The sequence below is a fragment of the Nylanderia fulva genome, unplaced genomic scaffold (assembly GCF_048542155.1).
Source record: "Nylanderia fulva isolate GAGA-0341 unplaced genomic scaffold, ASM4854215v1 Scaffold30, whole genome shotgun sequence".
In the NCBI taxonomy this organism is placed as follows: domain Eukaryota; kingdom Metazoa; phylum Arthropoda; class Insecta; order Hymenoptera; family Formicidae; genus Nylanderia; species Nylanderia fulva.
In genome coordinates, this window is record NW_028190369.1 from 1,526,147 (window position 1) to 1,546,808 (window position 20,662).

The window sequence follows — 20,662 nt, forward strand, 5'->3', positions numbered from 1 at the left end:
GTAAGCTCAGGTTGTCTTTTATAACTTAACCGACTAGTGTGATAAATACGGTACATATGATAGCAAACTTACTGCGAGGTTTGATAGGTGGTCTAATCTGCAGTCTGCTAGCGGCTAACCTGGCGAGATGTCTGGCCGCCGCTGGAAACTCTAATCCATCGTTCCTATCCTTGGTTACCAGTCTCCGTTCCTCGGCCATCGCCGTCAGCCACCGTCGTTTCTCCTCCGCTGTACGACAACAGAAGAGCAACCACTTGTCCCGGACGCAACTGTATATCTTCAAGCAGTGCCTCACTGTCACCCCCGATTGAAGATCTACGAATGAAGTTGATTGCTGAGCTTTATTTTTATTTTTTTATTACAAATCGCAGTCATCATATTAATGATTCATTTTCGTAATTATTTAATAACATCAGTCTATAAGATAAAACAGCATTTTTTAAAACTACATCAATTTGCTCTCATTTTTATTTTCACGTTATCAAGAAATATTTTTCAATAATTAAAGCTATTGATAAATATATCAATAGTTTGTTACCTTTTCCATCTGGTACGTCAATGACCTCGCTGGTGTCGAGATAGATGCGACCTTTGTAGACATAAGTGTTGCGCTTGAGAATGTCTTTTTTGCAATAGACCAGTTGATGATCAAAGAGGAACAGCGTGATATTGTTCGTCCACATGCCGGTCTTCACTCTCATCGCCTCACCTTGATAAATCAGTTGCGACGAAACTTCTATGAGATCCTCACCCTGCGATCGATTATTAACCGATTTTAAACGTGTATTTCGACAATTGCTCTAACAAAAGACTCGCACAAATTAACATTACCGAGATGATCCGAAACGCAGGCGAATTTCAAAGATAGTTTTATCTCTACAATCTCGAGGAGTAACGCACCTCCCAGCCTTCTACGCGCATTTGCCACGCGGCCAACTTCTCCAAACTCTCCATCCGTCTTTTTCTCTCGTTGATCAGTACAGCAACGCCTCTCATCGCTTCCAAGGCCTCCTGAATCTTGTGATAATCTGGATGATCGGTTTTCGTATACTTCAGTAGCTCCGCCAATTGAAGGGGATACTTGCATATTCGTTGAACGGGCGTCAATAGATACCCGTCCAAGGGGATCTCTATGAGGCCTCGCATCAGCCGACAAGCTTCGAAGAATTTGCTGTAACGATTGTGCTGGTAGAGCTCCTGCAGCGTCGCTATGGCCATCGGATGACTGTTGCAGTATTCGGAATACATGCGAAAACCCGCTCTCTAAAAGAATCATAACATGTCTCGTTTTTTAATTTTATCTAAAAACATTTAAAAACATCGGCTTAAGTTTTTATTAGCGAAGAAAAAGAATTCGATGATGCTACTGACATGATTGAGGAAGCATTCGCCGACGCAACTTTTGTGCGGCGCGTTCCAGTCGATGCAAGCCTCGAGATCCTTCAAAAATTCGGACTGAAAATCCAGAAGCTCTTCCAGGTTGATGAAGATCGATTCAATCTGTTCTTCGGTAAACATATCCGCGCGTCTCCGACATTCCGCGATATAGCCTTCGGCTACATCGCGAAGGACCTTGACGAAATCGCGCTCGGTCTGGACGAGCTCGCGGACAACGCTTGTCCTCACTTGCTCGTTCGAGAGCAAGGAAACGCTCGTTCGTCTTCTCAGTTGAGTACCCGAGGATCCTCCTGAGGCTATCGCGGCCAAACAATCTTCCACTGTATCCTCTTGATTCACTCGTAACTGCGGACATATTTTTATCGAATTAATTCTTAGTTATTATATTATTCAATATCAATCAAAAAATTAAATTAATATAAAAGACACATAACTATCATATACTTATATATAAAATATAAAATAGAATTAAAAAATAGAAAAAGATGAAAGAGTAGATATATTAATCTAGAACTACTCTAGAAATAAGAGGCGCGTAATTTATTAAAATTAAACGAACTGTCATTCAAAAATATTTACCCTAACAAAAGCGGCCGGAAACCATCCATGTTCTCCTCTGCAGCTGCCCCACCACCAATCTTTGTCTAACGTATCGAGGACGTCGATGACATCCCCGGCACGAAAAGCTAGTTCCTCCGGTTCCATCGCCACGTGATCCCAAACAGCTTCAGCCAAGATGACGATTTCCTCGTCCATTGTTTGCTCAAATGATTTCTTCTTATCCGTCAAGGAAGCGATCGAGGATTCGGAGTCGGACATCATTTCGTCGTCGGATGTGCCGGCTCTTCCATCCTGCTCGTCCTCGGATAACACATTGCCACCGGGTAATCTTGCGCCTACTTTTGAAAAATAGAAAATTTCGTTGTAATCAAGGTAAAATAATGTATATATAAATCTATCAGCCTTAGTGCGATATAGATCGCAAATCGAATGTTGATTCAATTTTTAAATTTAAATATAAGTAAAAAAATGATTTATTAAATTATTATTAATTTATAAAATATTAATTATCAATATTTAATTTATAAAATAATAATTAATGACCACATGTGATTTTGTTACGCTTTTAAAAGCTTGAAAAATTGATACGCTTTTAAGTTATTAACGCTTTATTAATATGTATTTTTTGATAGAAATTAGCTGATTTAAGCTTTAATTTGCTAAATAAATTTTAAAATAATAGTATGTAATAAAAATTAAAATAATAATATGTTTTAAATAATATGTTATAATACTTTAAACTTGATTAACATTTTTGACAGAAATTAGCTGATATCTGTCAAAAAATATTAATAGAGAATATAAGATATTTTTTGACAGAAATTAGCTGTAAATAATAAATGTTATAATAAATAATAAATGTTATACTTTATATCCTCGATTAATATTTTTTGATAGAAATCAGCTGATAATTGTCAAAAATATTAATCGAGTTTAACACTTTATTCAAAATTTCTTTGCCTAAAATAATAGATGTTGAAGTTAGAAGAAAAGAATCTCTCAAACTTGGCTTTTTTCAAAGAAATGTTTTTCCTTTTAATTCTTTTCAAAAAATTTTTTAAATTTAGAACGACAGTCAATAAATATGACTGATATGCGGTGTGTAGAAAATATCCTGCAACGTAAACGATATTCCACTGGATTTTCAGCTCGTCAGCATCCCTCTGCAAGTTATTGCGACAACAAGCACGTGATCTCCGGCCAAAAACCGTCCACCGTGCAGCATTTGAGCGGGAAAAGAATAAAACAATTTTCATGAGATTTCTCGAGAGATGGTAACCGAGTTCGTCGGAGTACCTCCTAAAAATTCAGTTAACCGCGAACGGAAATTGATCGCACCCATGAGAGCCACCCCTTGAAAAGAGGGTGGTGCTCTTACGAGAGGTTCTCTCCGGCAAACTCGTTCTTCACTACTTGTAAAACAGAAGCGTTTTCACACGAAGCAACGTTTTTACAAGGGTACGGAAATCATCACGATAATAATTATACAGGGACATATTCCTATTCCTTACTCTCGCAATTCTTTTGTCTCTTTTTTTTTCTTACGAGGGTGCATTCGACGGCAACACAGTGTGAATGTCTCAACAATGCCTTTACGGGGGATACATGCTCTGAATATTCTTCAAGGTGATGTCTAAAGAGAAATCAGAGGGTCTCTGTAGTACACTGTGCACTAGACGTCATTAAAAGGTTGTCTACTGGCGTGAAAAATTTGCCTACCCAGCATATGTGTTTTAACATGTATATAATTTCGATTTGTAACACGAAATCAGTTGCTTTTCCAAGGGCAAAAGAATATAAAAAATTAATCGTGATTATTTTGCTTTTATATTATTATTAAAAATTTTTTGTTTGTGCATTTTAACAGCTTGATTTGGCGAATACGATTCTTAATGTCACAAAACACGAGAAACGTGCGACCTCGCGTTCTCCAGACGCGATAAGAGGACGGTTTACGCATGTGCTCGGTAGGCAAAACAAAAGGAACGTGATCTACGTTAGAGAGTTCAAAGTCTATCTTTGAATTAAGAGAATAGTGTATAATAATATGAAGAAAAAACTCACCTGAAGTTTTGGTGCGCATTAGTGGAGAGAGCTGATTGATTCCCAGTGGCTGACTAAGCGAACGTCTCAGATTTGTCCGAGAACTCCTCCCTTTCGCGTTACTGGAGCGCAGGAAAAAAAGGAAACATTAATTCGGTATAAATTCGCTTCCATCACCGCGTTAACGTGCGGCACCGAGCGAAAGGATTCAATAAAAGCGTGTATTCAGGTATTAAGCATATTGGTACAACATTCAGCAACGAATTACAATAGGTAGGTATAATATATGTATATAGATATATATATATATATGTATATATATAATACAACATGACAGGGTATATATATACGTATGTTACACGCGTGGCAGATCAACTTTTTACTGGAGGAAAGATTAAGAGAGAAGGTGGTTTGTTATAATACCCGTTTACCTACCACTAGTCTCCCTCGATTTACTGGAAAGGTTCGAGAACAAAGAGTTTCAGTTTTCCCAAGTTGTCATTTACTTTTCAGGGGTTTGTTGGTTGGAGATGTGAATAATTACGATATAAGTGTCGCGTTTTGTGAGAGGAAGTCAAAATTATTGTTACTGATTCGAAAAATAAAAAAAGCTGCGAGCGCGTCAGGCTAAAAAAGGTTCGGCCGTGCGGCTAAAGAGAGCGAAGTTAATAAGCGTTCAATACGTCTCTCTATTATTTTCTTTCTTTTTATTTTATATTGCCTCTTCATTGCGACACTGCCAGTTTTTCACACTTGCAGTGATAGCTTACTAGTTAGTCTCGATTCTGGAAACTCAGAAAAACGTTGATCTCGAGAGCTCTCGAGTTATTTTATTTATTTATAAATAAGTGTATAAATGGGATCAAAATCTCTTTCTAGTACAGGCTTAAAATATTAAAAAGAAATAGAACATCGTAAAAGAAGAAAAAACTTTTTAATTATAGCTCCTGTCAGAAAATCTTACAATTTCATTAATAGATGGAAAGTAAGTTGAAAAAAATTTTAAATATATATAGTTTAAGATTTCGCCAAAGTTCAATTTAATTGTTCAAATTTCCCTTTAATGAAATTGCTTCGAAAGTATTTCAACCCTTTTCCAATTCCGAAATTTTTACATCAAATTTGCATTTTCCTGATTAAAAGTTTTGCAGTGAAATACCAAGAAAAACATGTAGGGCTCGAGGGCTCGGAGGCAACGATTATCCGGGTTTCTCCCAGCCGTCATAAGGGGCCGTGAGTAATTCGCAGATGGCGATGGTTTAATGAGGCGTACGCGATAAGGGTTTGCTTGAACATTAAACGTATTTGCGGTAACTGAACGCACCTTCTGAGCGTAACGATATCATGGGAAGAGTGCCTCGGGCTGAGTCTGGGCGGCCTCGTCTTGATCGGCGACGGAGTAGACAGCATCCTGCGATAATTGTGAACGTATCCGGATCTGGTGTCCCATTGGAGCAGCCTCTGGCCCCCCAAATCACTGTTCGTGCGACGCACGTGGTTGTGTCGCGACGCGCGACTCTGCAGATCCGCCTGGAATAATTACGTGAATTCTGTTAGCGGATTATTGCAAGTCGCACGCTTAATTAATGCATCGACCGATCGATTTGTCGCCCCGCGATTGGAACGCGCAGACTAAGCGAGTTCCTTCTACAATACTCGAATTAATATGGCACACTCGTGCATTATCAGCAAAATATAAATTAGTAAAAAAATGTTCTCTCCTATAAAAATTATTTAACATATATATCACAAGCGCACTGGGTGTTTTTACCTCTAAAATTAATTTTCTATTTTTAATTTATATATATATATTTTATGTAACTCTTTAGTTCCATAATTAATTGCTGATATTATTCTTCAAGTTCGATAAATGAATTTTTGTGCAAAACGCGATTGATTAAAAGTACACAAAGCAATATATTTAAGCACGTACGAAGTGAAACAAATTTCTCAGATTAAACGACATGAATTAAATCGACGACTGCTCCATATAGACTAATGAGCGCGTTTCCTCTTCTGGTATTCTGGCGCTCGCGATATAAAAACGACTATCACGGAACGGCAAATCTCTTTACGAGCGTGGTCAAACCGTATACAAAGATGACTAATGCTGTCATAAAGAGGAAACACAATTACAATCATAAATTCGATAAACGCCATGTGATTATCATGTCACTATTAATAACTGATGTAAATCATCGTCTGCGCGTCCGAGAGAAAACGGACTCAAAGTACGAAAATAAAGTACTAATAAGGTTGCCATCGATGCGAAAGATCGATTAAGAAAATAATTATTCTAAAAATGTTTGAATTGATCGTGTTTTTTGGGGAACATTTTTGTTGCTATTCTAGTTCTTCGAAATAAAACCTGAGGCGATAATATTAAATTACATACTTAACTTAATCAATATTAAACCGATTTGCATTATAATTAGTTTTATTTCACATATAGAATTATAGATTTTTATTTTAGTTATTTTATATTGAATATTAAATTACACGCTTAACGCGTTTAATCAATGTTAAACTAATTTGCATTATAATTACTTCTACATCAGATATTATAGTGTATCGTGATACGCAACTGACGTTTAAACGAATAAATAGAGCAATTTCCTCAGTGATTAAAGAAGCGTTGAATTGTGCGAGCTGCAATGGAGAGACGCGGAAAGGAAAAACAAAGCTTACCTTGAACTTGTCAATCAGTATCTGGTTGATGAGCTCGGACTGGGGCCGCGATTTATCGGCGACTCGTCTACGAAGAGCCGGAGGGCTGTCGGTATCGTCGGGAATATCGTCCGTGTCGTGGGACTCGGAGCTGTCACCACCCCCCATCATTCCTCCGCCACTGCCACCAGTCAATGCTCCACCAGATACCATCTATGTCACATTTGTGAGGAAACGATATTTACTCCCTTCATATATATATACGAAGCAGTTTCTTCGTCGAGTCGAACAACATGAAAGAGCCCCGAGAGACATCAAATCTCGTTTAGAACGTTCAAAAGGTGTCTGAAGGACATTTGAAGGATTGAGACGTTTTCTTAAATGTCTGGAAGACACGGACTTACTTTGCACGTCGCTTTTTTTCATCTTTCAAACACGTCCCGAGATATCACTCGAATGAAGCTTTCTTGAGCTTTCGCGTTTTTCGAAGAAACGAAGAGACTTTCGTGTTTCTGTGTTTTTCTCACCTCGATTTGGATACCGCTGTCTCCACTGTTGCATTTCGCATTTCGGGCGGCCTTGTTACCTTTTTTCCTCTCCTTGCTACTTCTCCAGACGAGTGGGCCGAATCTGAACATATTCGGTGAGTTCTGGTCAGCTCAAGTATTTCTCGTATCGTTATATCAAACGTGGAACTCAATTAGATTTATGCTTATATAATAATCAGATTTTAATAAAATCAGTTTAATCTTAGTGGACATTCGGGACAAGAGGATGTGTGAAATTTTCTTTCCATGATATCAAATAATCTTCATAAAAAAAGTTAAGATTTAATATTACTAGTATTTCGATCTGTCATTAAATCAGTTAATAAACTTAAGATTGACAATTTTGTAGTAATCTTATTTAGACGAATGAAAAAAATATACAGAAAAATATGAAATGCATATTTCCGAGAGAGACTGATCTGATTAGAAATAATGTAAATACGATCCAGTTGTTTTTCTTTACGATAATCCCGCATTGAACTCTATCAAGATCAGCTCTCTCCGCGCTGGAAGCTGGAATAAAAAATTCCTTTCACCCGCCGGAAATGATCTGCGCTTCCAGCACCGCGATCTTCCCAGGATCTAAATTTAAAATCATGCTCAGAGGAGGGTGTTAAAGAGAGGGCGATATACGAACCGGAATTTCTGGTCATTGCTAGAGTCGTCTTTGTGCTGGTTGCTCTGCTCGGAGGTGACGGGAGGCGTCTCCGTGCTCTCCTCCTCGTCCAAGGGCCCCGAGCCGTCATTGTCCTCCGCGGGACATTCCTCGTTGCTCTCCTTGCTGCCCTTCTTGTGGAACCTCAGCGAGAAGCTCTTACGGAATTTCTGCAGCACGCTCTCTTGCTGGCTCTGCGCGCGATGCGCAGCATTCTGACTTCCGCCGGTGGGCACGTTGGCGACATTCAGGACAGAAGACGGTTCCTGCAACCTGGAATGGCTGACCAGAGGAATCGTCGCCTCGGCCAGGGGATGCTCGGTCGTCACGTGGCCTCTCCTCGTCCCATCGTCTTCTTCGTCCCCGGACCACTGTCGGCTGCAAGCAACATTTTCGGGCTCTCATTTCATTCACCCTCTTCAGCAGCAAGGTAAGTCGGATCAGAGGAATCGACGAGAATTCTATTTTTCCAATCTTCCAAATCTAACAATCAATTCTGGAATTAGTGAGTTCGTTTCCGTTAAACTTTGCGTTCCTTTTAATCCCTTATAAGATGATTGGAAATTTTTTAGAAATTGAATTTCTTCTATAGATACTGAATTAAAAATTTACTGTATCAGATTCCGAGCATGTCAAGTAAAATTGAAGTGGTTTTTATGTCTGACTCGACACAAATTTTTGTATATAAAAGAAATGAATTTCGAGAATGTCCAGTTTCATAAGACTGTTAATAAATAAATTCTCTCTGCGATCCGTCTTATTATATTTATTTTTTATGAAGTTTTATTTTGGACCAACCGATGGTCCCCGGGCAAAATTGACAAGAGACAGCTTCGCGCACCACCTCCCATATTTTTATTGCGACGTAGAGAGACAAAGCGACTCGCATAAAAATTCAACGTCGTATCTCACTACGTGGAAGACGCGAGGAAGATGCGGGTTCGATAAATCACGAACGTGCAACACGGTCGAAAGTGCAACGGGAATGCGTGCGCGATCGCGGCTGACAAAGTGACTATCTGAAACTGACAAGAGTAGCGGAAGCACGTTCGTCGGCGAAAGAGGAAACCGGCCAAAATATTTCGCAAACGTTTTGCGGGTAAAGTTGCATTAATCGCTTTTTTTCCGTAAAATTACCAGCGTGGCAATTTTATTTCCTGCGACGTCGGAACGTTGTCTTCCACGCCACAACAAGTGTACGAATTACGTCGTCCTCGCGCTAAAATGTATAAATATATCTCGTAATACGATCCACGGGATGCACCGCGGTGCAGCGTTTCGGTGCAATTAATATGGTAGAATTGTGCGCGAATATACTTTGTAATAGGCCGCGAGGAAATATTTAATGACGTTAATTGTTGCACCTCGCAGTTGTTGGTTCTCTGCGAGGGAAGTATTCTCATTGTATTAATTATTATTGTGTAGATATTTTAATAATCTACGCAGAGGCGTAATTGCTATTAATATCGCAACGTTAATGAAGTACTGTGTTAATGAATTATATGCAACGTTTCTCGACTCTCTAATTACAATAATATTTAAGGAAAATTTATGTCCAATTTACTAACAAATCCGTCGTTAAAATTAAGAGTAAATTTTCCCAATTTTAGGATATTTTAATTAATTGGTTAATCTTTTCTTAGTAAAAATATTGAGAAAAATAACATAGTCACACACATTTCACTTTTTTAAATATAATAAGTTTTAAATTAAAATTTAAAATATAAAATCTCTTGAAATTAGCTGAAAAATAATTTTTTTCCTAAAGTTTGATTAGCTGAAATAACTTGATAATTTATTTTAATTAACTTTAATTTTTTTAAAAATGTGAGTAATTTAACGAAATATCTTTTTTCGACAAATATTCAACATTTTAAATCTGTCACATATTTGATAATTCTGCGATGTGTCAAAAATGACTGAATATTTCCAAATTGTACAAACGGAAAGTCTTGTAACAATCTAAATATAACTTTATAAAGAAGTAATTATGTGTCACAATGGATGGACGTGTAATCGCCCGATTGTGAGTCAGTTTAATCGGAATCACGCACCACCTCATAAAGGATATTTGTCACAGACGAGTGCTTTCCTCTTGCGCCAATCCTTTATCCTTCCTTGTCTGCGAGCGTAATCCCTCGCACGTAAAGCCGCATCCTGCACTCTCTAGTAAAGTCCAGTGTCACTTTCTATACTGCAGCGTCGTTACGACTCGTGTCACATTATCGCGAAAGCCATTTCAATATAAACCAAATCTCAAAATTCAACGGATAACAAAAACGTGCGATTGAATCGTTCGCGAAAAAAAAAACGAGAAAAAACCCATCGAAAATCCGGACAATAAAATAAATTCCAGAATCTCCACTCCTGCGATAATTTCGTGTTTCGTGACAGAAATAATAATTTTTAACAATGATACCGATTCGAAATAAAAATCACTTGGCGTACAATTTTCCCCGTAAATATACCGAGAGACAGAGTCACTTATAAGACACTTTTGATAAAAAAAAATATCTGGCAACCGCTTAAAACGTATAAGAAGCGCAGTGGTCGACGTTCCACTGGCGACTGAGCTCTCGATCTCGATGCACCAAGAGTCTACGATCATGTGTGTGTGTGTATGTGTGTGCGGGCGTGTACCCGATTCGTGGGCTCTTCTAGGAACAGATTTTGGAGAGTCGATCGCATCGGGTCGCATCAGGTACATGACGAGGGATGCGTGGCCTCTTACACTTCTTCCACTCTCTCTCTCTATTTTTCACTTCTTTTGGCGGCCTTCCACAAAAGGTACCATTTATCCATGTAGTGACAGAGAACCTGCCCTTCGTCCTTTTCTTAATCAGTAGGACGCCGACTTGCTTTCGGAAAACGCATCAGCGTTTGATGTCTATACAGATTATGCAGAATGCTTAAATTTTCTGTGAGGTCTCTGAGAAAATTCGGAAAATCGATTCTATAATAAATATCCCTCCATTTTGACACGTAGTTCTACTTCTGAATTTTACCGACGTTTGTCCAACAAAACAATTTCACACAAGGGTGAGAAAATGTATATATCTCTATACATACAGTTCACGAAATTGATCAATTTAAAGATTTCGTCAAATCTGCTATTTCTATAAATAAATGAAAAAGGAAGAGAGAACATACTTATTTTTAAAATAATAAGTTATTAAATAATAATAATTAATACATTTTTTTCTATTTCTCGAGTCTATAAAATTTACTATCCAGTTCGTTTAGAAATATTTATTTAGTCTGCTTCGTTATATGGTATACCGTTTCACTTCTTTGACACAAGAGAGACATATTTAATATTAATACGCTAAAATAAACTAGGAGTGGAGTCGTCTCGAGTACAGAGTTAGTTAAATGCCATTACAACGTCGGAATGAATCAACTTCAGCACGAAGTTGAAGGAAGATATCTCTCGTATCTGTTCTGCCTTATCAAAATGCACGACCCTTCTTAGCGACAAAGTGGAAGATGTGGAAGATTCTTCACCGGGGAATAGAGAAGCGCTTGGATAAAAAGCCAAGTAAGGTCTTTTTCTACACAGAGCTTCATAATTAAAGTGTCCACGGTCACTTATATGTGTGGGCTCGTGTATATAGATGTCAATGCACTCCAGGTAGGTCATTCGAAATAATGCGCACCTTCTCGATAAACATCTCTCTTTCTGCGACACGCACATATACATTCGAAGAGATTGATGAAAAAAAACGCGGAAAGCGCGGCATCCTCTCTCTGAAACCTGGACAACCTTTGACGCGGTCTACCTTTGTCCCCCAGGCATCAGCGGGACGTTTTTTAATCATTTCGAGGAGGTCTTCTTCCGACAAAGTCACTTCTGGGAGGTCCCGTTTCCTTCTCCAGAAGAAGATATCCTCGCGGCGGTAACGAGAGAAATGTAATCGCGCGATGAAAATGCAAAGCGTTTCGTGTTTTCAATTTACTCCGAAGAAACGACGCTATCATATCATCTTTTAATTGTCCCGCTGCGACATCGACCTCGTTTTGTATAGTTTCTCGTGACCTTGTCACGCGCGACAGTTTTCTCAACTTCGTCGTGATTTTTTTTCTCGATTCGCAGTTCATGGAACGAGATAGTTGACATCCAATAAACGATTTCGGTGCCCTTTTCTCGACAAGGACGAATAAAAACGGTGTCATCGATTTTTTTACCGCATACACGATCTTTAATAGACTTTTGCCACTTTATCTCGTCAAATATTTGGCAAGGTCCCGGAGATAGACTTCAGGTTTATTCGCGTGACACCCCTTTGTGGAAAACAAACATGCAAATCAGCGTAGCAAGAATCAGTCAGATTTATACAAATCCCGTGTGATATTGTGTATATAAATATTTGCATGAATTATATTTGATATCAAAATTTTCCTGTATAAGCAAAATTAATATTAATGAATAAAACCCCCGCTTTATGTACATTTGATTTCGAATCATTTAGTCAATTAAATTTTAATTGGATATTTGAGCACAATATAACTTATTGTTGAATTTATTGAAATATATCGTATATGCCGTATAATAATTTCAAACGGAAAAATTATTGCTATAGTAAATTCGCAAAGTAAACAAAATTATTGATTTATTTTACTAGATATGTACGTGTTTGATTTTCAGAGAGAGAAATGGAGGGAGAATGTTCGAATGCATATTAAAAAGTCTTAATAAATATACATAGATCGCTATCTCGACAACTTTGAAAGACTCTTCGATATTTCAAGTACGTCCTCTCCTAATAAATTATTTTTTTCACGAACTTTTCCAATTTCTTATATATAAATTCGACTTATTTATATTTCTCGAGGAAATTTTCAGGCGAAATAAATTCACAGCTTTGGGGAGAATATCATTATCGTCACGTGTACGGAATATCGGTCCGATATAGTCACAACCAGTGTTTGCTGTTATCCAAATAAAATTATATAGATGATTATCTAGATGAAATTTTGGCGTCATCTTATCTTTATAAAATAATAAAAATATGTATTATCTATATCTGCATATCTTAGCTGGAAAAAGTATTATTTTTACTAAATTATCTAGAATAATGTTCAGATAATGGGTTGGTTTAGAATCATAGCATATAAAAATATTTAAGATTTAGTATAGAAGGAGTGAAAGCGATAAAAACTTATAAATAAAAATATAAATATTTATATGAATATTAATATGAATATTTTTATCCCTTTATATTTTACTTTTTTTACAACTGTATTTGCATAAGCGGTCTTGAAAATAATATTATTTGAATGAGTCACTATATAATTTTCTCTAGATATATTTAAAACAAAATTACATATTTTTATCTCATCTTTATCCAGCTAATTTTAAAATTATTTACGCACAACACTGGTCATAACTATCGCGTTCGATGCGCGAGAGGGCTGATCATTTACGATTATTGCTTGCAGCTCCAATTTCAGCGGAATCGTACAATGCGTTAAGCACAAACAAAGTGAATAGATTTTATAAGCCACCTGCAAACACGCGGCGGTCTTATTTATGGGAAGCAAAAGCGGAGCTATATCGGTAGAATAGCCAGTCAGCCGCGGTGTCGAGGGAGATGGAATAAAAATTCTCACCGCCACCTTTGTCGTGACCACCCTTCGAGTCGCCCTTTTTGAGAAAACACGATCTCCCTCGGGAGAACGCAAGATGAGAGGTTACCACCCGCGCGACATTTTTACGCGCATATTTTTACACATTTCTACGTCAGAAGGCTTCTATGTATGTTGAGATAATATTTTTTTTTTTTTTATATTGATGCAATTTTTATAATGCAGCGTTTAAGTTGACCGTAATTTTGCAATCTCACATTATGAGAAAAATTAAAAGAAATTTATAAGAAGTATACATTAAAGATCTAGACATATTAAAATAAAATCTGACACACTTTCAATAACTTTAGAAATTGGGCTAAACTTTTGAATGTGCGAATATAATAATTCTATATATCGAAGAGAGATGATGTTTTTATTATATTATTATATTATAATATAGTTTTATTATATTATTCAATTTGTAAGAAGACAAACCGATTTTCTAGGATAATTAATTCGTGAACGCCAATGCTAAGTAAGCCAGTTTACGATAGACTCTTACCTGTCATGGTTTCTATCTAGAAGTGCCGGTGTGCTGGACGCTTTGATCCTCCGTTGAGCTTTGCTGAGACCGGGAATCCGCCTCCTCTCTCTTCCGGCGTGGCCACTCGTTCTATAATCGTGCAAAGGCTGCAACAAGACATTAACAAATCGAATAGCAAATTGATGAAGTATATTAGATGACGATTCAGATAATTTCAGAACAATATAATTCATTTAACGATAAGAGATATTTCTCTGCCCCTCCTTCTTCTTGTACATATAGCAATAGACTGACAAGGGGGTCATATTTTCAGATGCAAGATGAGGTGCGCGCAGGAAGCATGCTTAGGAACGTACACCAGTGATGATAATTGATAACCCGAGAAAGTTGCGTGTACACCTTTCCCACGATTTGACTAGGTACGCACTAGAATGTGCCTGATCATTCTTATATCTTTGTATTAGTATCGATATCGCGAGGGTACTTTGACCGGGTTACTCAATATTATATTGCTAAACTTCGTTACATGTAGGTCACCAGGCAACTGGTTTTATTTCAGATATCGCCGATTCGTCGTAACGATTTTCTCAACGCTGTCAATCTTTATGGTTAATGAATCAATAATAAATAGCAGAATTTTTATTTTATTTATAATTCTTCTATCGAAAAAATGCAGAATGATTATTTATCACGATTTTATTAATCACAAATACATGAAGAGTTTTTAATAATAAATTTATTAATGAATTGAATGGTATTTTTTGTCAAAGCTCTGAAACAATTCTTTTTTAATTATACATCAAATGCGTAAGTGCATACGACTGATAATAATTAATGACATAGATGTAATAGTGGTTCTATTAATTGTTCTTCTCGTTGTAATTTGCTGATCTATTCGTATTATCGGCTCGATGTGCGCATCGTTGTAAACTACAGTTTATCCGCACGATAATTAACAAAAGCATTGATTTCGCGTTGGTTTCTATGCATCCTTTCATGAGTTCTCGCGTTAGATGGAAAATGAAAGGGGTGCAAACGCTATCGTGCCATCCAAGCTTGATTATATCTTTGCAGCTGTCTCGCCACTATGCGCGACGTTTTACTAATTAAGATTCCCACGCGGCGAGAAAGCGATGCATAATAATATATAAGATATATATATATATATATATATATACATATTAGAGAGTGATAATATGTAATTATATATAAGATATTTAATTACAATGTACATATATATATATATATATATATATATACATATGTATATATCTATATATATATATATATATATATATACATATGTATATATCGCGTTGACATGCATTCTTGAAACATCTCGCTACAATTTAAATGAGATTATGGAAATTAAATCGAGCCTTATTAAGCGCTCCTCTTTATTTCAATGGAAATTTTGTTTAACAAAAAAACTGTCATACATTATGACCTCGGTCTGCTTCTTGCCACGTGAAAATTCACGTTAATTCTATCGAGCAATCTGTGTTCATGAGAATATTTTCCAAGAGTTTTTTTCCGCGCCGCGGCGGAATTATCCCGTAGAAATGTCTAATGCGCGTTCAACCTGCAATAAAATAATTACGGCTTTCACGATCGCTTTTGTTCGCGTACGATATTTCGCGCATATCATTGTCGAAAGTGCGTATACTGTGAGATTTCTCGCTTCGAAACATCCGTTTCCCGTTCGGTTATATACGCTAACGCATACCGTAAACGTGGGACGTCAGTGTATATGCGACACGACACATCGCGACGCGAACGTTAACGAACTGACGCACACTGCGGATGATGCATGTGGGTCGTCGGCAGCCGGTCGCGGTGCACCACAGTCGCGTGCAGCACAGAGGATGCATCTCTACGCACGCATCCGCAGCACCGAGACCCGTCGTTCGCAACGCGACCCCCGTTATTCATCGTCTCGTCGATCGATCATCACTTCCGCATAATTATCGATTCGGGAATTCGTGACAATTTCAGGGTAGATTACTTAAATTCCTTCGACGAAATATCAGCTTATTCCTCATGCGACGTCTATAATGGGTTTAATTTTTTTAAATTATATCTAGATAAAAATGAGATAAAAATATGTAAATTCATCTTACAATTAGAAAAGATAAAGATAATTTTGAATTTAAATATGTTTAGATAAAATTATTTAGCGATACTTCCAGATAATTGTTTTTAAAATCGCTTATGTAAACATCGGGAATTCGTGACAATTTCGGGGTAGATTACTTAAATTCCTTCGACGAAATATCAGCTTATTCCTCATGCGACGTCTATAAGGGGTTTAATTTTTTTAATTCTATCTAGATAAAAATGAGATAAAAATATGTAAATTTATCTTACAATTAGAAAAGATAAAGATAATTTTGAATTTAAATATGTTTAGATAAAATTATTTAGCGATACTTCCAGATAATATTGTTTTTAAAATCGCTTATGTAAACATAGTTATAAAAATAATTATAAAAGAAATATAAAAATATAGTCATATTTTTATTTATAAATTTTTATCGTTTATTGTTTAAGTTCTACTACTTAAATATTTTTATGTACTAATGACTCTAAAGCAAATTATTTACTCGTTATTCATTGTCTCGCCGATCGATCATCACTTCCGCATAATTATTGATTCGGGAATTCGTGATAATTTCGGGGTAGATTACTTCGTTCGACGAAATATTAGCTTATTCCTTACGCGACCTCTCTAAGGGGTTTAATTTTTTTTAAATTATCCCTTCTTCTATCTTTTTCCTTCCTCATCCCAATATAAAAAAGAGTGCCTTTACTATTTCTATATAGATAAAGATTTTAATTATCTAGATGAGATGAAAATATAAAAATTCATCTTAATTATCAGATGAAGATAATATATCTATCTTTGAATTTAAATATATCTAAATAAAAGATAAAATTACATAGCGATTTAACTAGATAAATTTTCAGATAATATTATTTTTAACCAAAAAAATTTTTTTTGGATTTATAAATATTTAATAATAAATGCCTAAAAGTTTTAAAATGATCTGCTATGCAGTTTCCATAAAAAAATCTGCAAAAACCTTGTTTTTTAACTTTTTAAAGTATAGACGCCGCCCTTAAGGAGAGCCGTAACGCATGACGAATGAAACGCATTAGCGTAATGTATATCAACCCTTAATTCCGGGAAAATAGGTAGATGGTCCTTATATAATCCTCCGTAATTGGGGATATCAAATGCACCAAGCTGTTGCCGTCAAGAGCATTCTCTTTACGAATATGTTACGAAAAGAATAAAATTACAAATCCAGCAGATGAAAAATGGAGATATATATGTCCAGGAGTTGCGGATTAATGGATTCTTTGAACTGTTATTGACAGAATTGAATTTCTGTATTTGTCTCTTCGAAAACCACTCTCTCGTCGTTTCTTGTCAACAAGTGTAAAAAAATAGAAGCCAACGAAATTGGACGTACGATTGTGTTGCGTTTCGAATTACGCATAAACCGCGAATGTCGCCGAAGCCCGGAAGATTAACGGCGTTGCTTGTGGTCGGCTTAATTAAACCCGGGAATGTGTGTCTCACGCGACTAACTTAACCGTTGTATGGCAGTAAATTTGCAGGTTTACGGTGATGCGCTAGAAATAGTCATTTTACGACTTGCGATATATAATTTTATAGTATCTCATTCGATACGAAATATATATGCATCAATCTCATCCTAGAAATCAACTGCACTGATCTTCCTCTCTCGGAGAAGACAAAACATGAAAATTCGTTCCAATATCAATATTGTTGAATTACTTTTGATTTTTATGCACGTAGAAAAATCAATATTATATAAATATTAAAAGTTCTTTACATCTGCTCATTCTTAAAAAAAAAATATAGACTAAATTATTATTAATAATATTTGTGAACTGCAATTTTTATCGATCACTTGAAAAATAAATATACGAAGAAAATAATTTTTTTATCAAATGCAAACGAATAATTTACCAAACAAAAATATCAGTTTGTTGCCGTCATTAATAATGTATCACTGATTCAATTAATCTCTCTGGCATACATATAGCGCACGCGGAGCCATTGTTATTCGACGTAGGAATAAAAAAAAATGATCCTTCCGGGAGAACGGATTAAAGTACTTACAGAAACTGGAGCTGTGTGAGATGTGGCCGCTTCCTGCACGCGATGAAGTCTGCTGGGGCTAGGGCTGGATCGCTGGGACTCGTGTCCGCGATGCCAAGATGCCTTGTTGCTGCTGCAACATATGAAGACATTTTATTTTTTATTGTAATTACAATTTTTTTTTAAATTAATAAACATCAGTGTTTGCTGTTATCTAAATAAAATTATATAGATGAAACTTTGCGGCGTCATCTTATCTTTATATAGATCATAAAATTATGTATTATCTATATCTGCATCTTAGATAAAAAAAAGTATTATCTTTACTAAATTATATATCTAGAATAATTTTCAGATAATTTTGGTTTAGAATCATAGCACATAAAAATATTTAAATTAAACGATAAAAATTTATAAATAAAAATATAAATACATATTTTTTACATCTTTTTATAAAAATTACATTTTTTTATAACTGTGTTTACATAAGCAATCTAAAAAATTATCTAGACAAATCGCCATATAATTTTACCTTTTATCTAAATATATTTATAAAACAAAATCATCTTCATCTTATCTAAGGTGAATTTACATATTATCATCCCATCTTTGTCTAGCTAATTTCAAGATCATCTAAGCACAACACTGTTTAACATAATTGAGATTCTTCTCATGATAAATTTTGAAAAATCTTCATGTTTTACAATTATTGTTAACTTATTTGAGCTTATAAGAATTGACGATAAAATAATCATGCACAAGTCTTCATCTCTGCATTGGTAAATAATTATATGCCCAGAGCTGATAGTGAATAAGAGAGATTCAAAGGTTTATTCATCAATTCGCGAACTACTTACGTTCGCAGTGGGATGGTAGACGTAAGTATCGTTATCTCAATTAATTCACAGACACACATACACATACATATAGAATTATCGTGTATTATCGCTATCAAATTGCAGCGCGGTCGATAGGCACGATGCGCCATACGGATGATTAATCAATAATCACGACGTCGCTTGAATCTTAATTAATGGGGTCGGCGAAGCAAGGTAGAGCTGAGCAGATGTAACATACGTCTCGGAGTTACATTTCGTTATCTTAGTAGGTCACATCCGAGCGCGGTAAGACCTGAGAGGCAAGTTTCACGTAATAAAATTGTACCAAATTAATTCGCGTACTTGTTTCAATTATGTGGAAAAATTATTTTCCATTTCGCATTTCGTATAGAATGTACGTAAACGTGCATGTAAATTCAATTATGTAATGCCTGTCATTTTGCAATAATTTTATTTATTAATATTAACGTACGTGTCGCTGAAAATTTCGATGTTGTTCACCAAAACATGGTCATTATATATGTATATGTAATGTGACCTGAAAACATATCGAGAGTGTACGCGTGCTCTTTTAATTATATGAAAATCATAAAATGACGTATTTTCTCATCGAAAAAAGACCTATTTAAAAATCATATATTGAATCATATGAAAATAATATCCGATAAATAATTTTCAGATATTGAAAAAAATCTCTATGGGGCAATTCAAATATTTATATTTATTCAAAAGAAATTATTATTAAATATATAATATATAATTTTACTTTATGTAATAAATTTTGTAATTTTTTTTATTACATTCTTATTTGAAACAAAAAATAGAACTTTGTTATCGAATTGTGAATTTTAATAATTTATTTTCTACCGTATATGTGTACGAATATATTATATTACATGAAATCGTATCACACTGCTGAATAAAATGCGTGGGAATAAAACGAAAGTATTATATAATTAATAAATGCGCTTTCCTTTGTGTCGAACGGGGACGATTCGGTCGCCATCGATCGCGACTTTCGCGACCGGACTAGAAAAACATTTTCGTAATAAATTACGACGGAGCACCATGGCTTATCATTCTGACGCGATAATGGATGCGATGTTGTAAGTTATAGGGTCAAGGGTCGTCAGGTACGATTTGTACCGACGTTCGTTTCGTCGATAGCCCCTCTTACAAAGACGGGCGATTAATCGTCCCGATTGTCGAGCCGCGAGACAATAATCTTAAGGTTACGTATATAACACGTCACGTGGATTCGGCTTTCTATTTTCGAATCTGGCAGTAATGCTTACGTACGCACAATTGCGTACATGCGAATGCAATTTCTCTAATATTTTCTCCTTACAATACTTATTCTCATTACAGATATCGAACTCGTCTGCTTTCTCCCAAAGTTCCGAACGAATCGCGAGATCGTTTTGATAAATAAAGAGCGAAGACACTCGCGTTTAATCTGCTGGCTCGAATTTAAGGACACAAACTTGGTGGTCCACGAGAGAATTAGCGAACAAATGTCGAGATATTTTCCCACAGCGACGCGTTATTCGCGCGCATAAATACGCCTCGCGAGTCGTACTAGAAAATCTACGACGACAGATATGACGTGCCGATCGTCAAAAAAGTCTGGGTGAAAGGCGATAATAATAAATGCGTAGCTCGATCGAACGAGTGCACTCGAGTCGTTCGCGTTGTCGAGGAGAGAAG

General features: G+C 36.1%; 1 protein-coding gene across 9 annotated transcripts in view; it reads right to left on the reverse strand.

Annotated features, from left to right (window-relative positions):
* Nucleotides 1-20,662, reverse strand: part of RhoGEF3 (Rho guanine nucleotide exchange factor 3) — a 155,726-nt gene that overhangs the window by 3,746 nt on the left and 131,318 nt on the right. For 7 of the 9 annotated variants that reach the window (XM_029302461.2, XM_029302455.2, XM_029302462.2 and 4 more), the window contains 12 exons: nt 18,138-18,249; nt 14,003-14,130; nt 7,855-8,250; nt 7,197-7,299; nt 6,691-6,882; nt 5,327-5,532; nt 4,024-4,124; nt 1,978-2,297; nt 1,372-1,743; nt 901-1,263; nt 539-752; nt 73-315 (listed from right to left, as the gene is read on the reverse strand). In XM_029302461.2, coding sequence (XP_029158294.1) covers nt 73-315; nt 539-752; nt 901-1,263; nt 1,372-1,743; nt 1,978-2,297; nt 4,024-4,124; nt 5,327-5,532; nt 6,691-6,882; nt 7,197-7,299; nt 7,855-8,250; nt 14,003-14,130; nt 18,138-18,249 — 2,750 coding nt within the window. Of the gene's footprint in view, nt 1-72; nt 316-538; nt 753-831; nt 1,264-1,371; nt 1,744-1,977; nt 2,298-4,023; nt 4,125-5,326; nt 5,533-6,690; nt 6,883-7,196; nt 7,300-7,854; nt 8,251-14,002; nt 14,131-18,137; nt 18,250-20,662 lie in introns of those variants that run through there. The other 2 variants (XM_029302456.2, XM_029302463.2) reach the window with 2 other exon arrangements.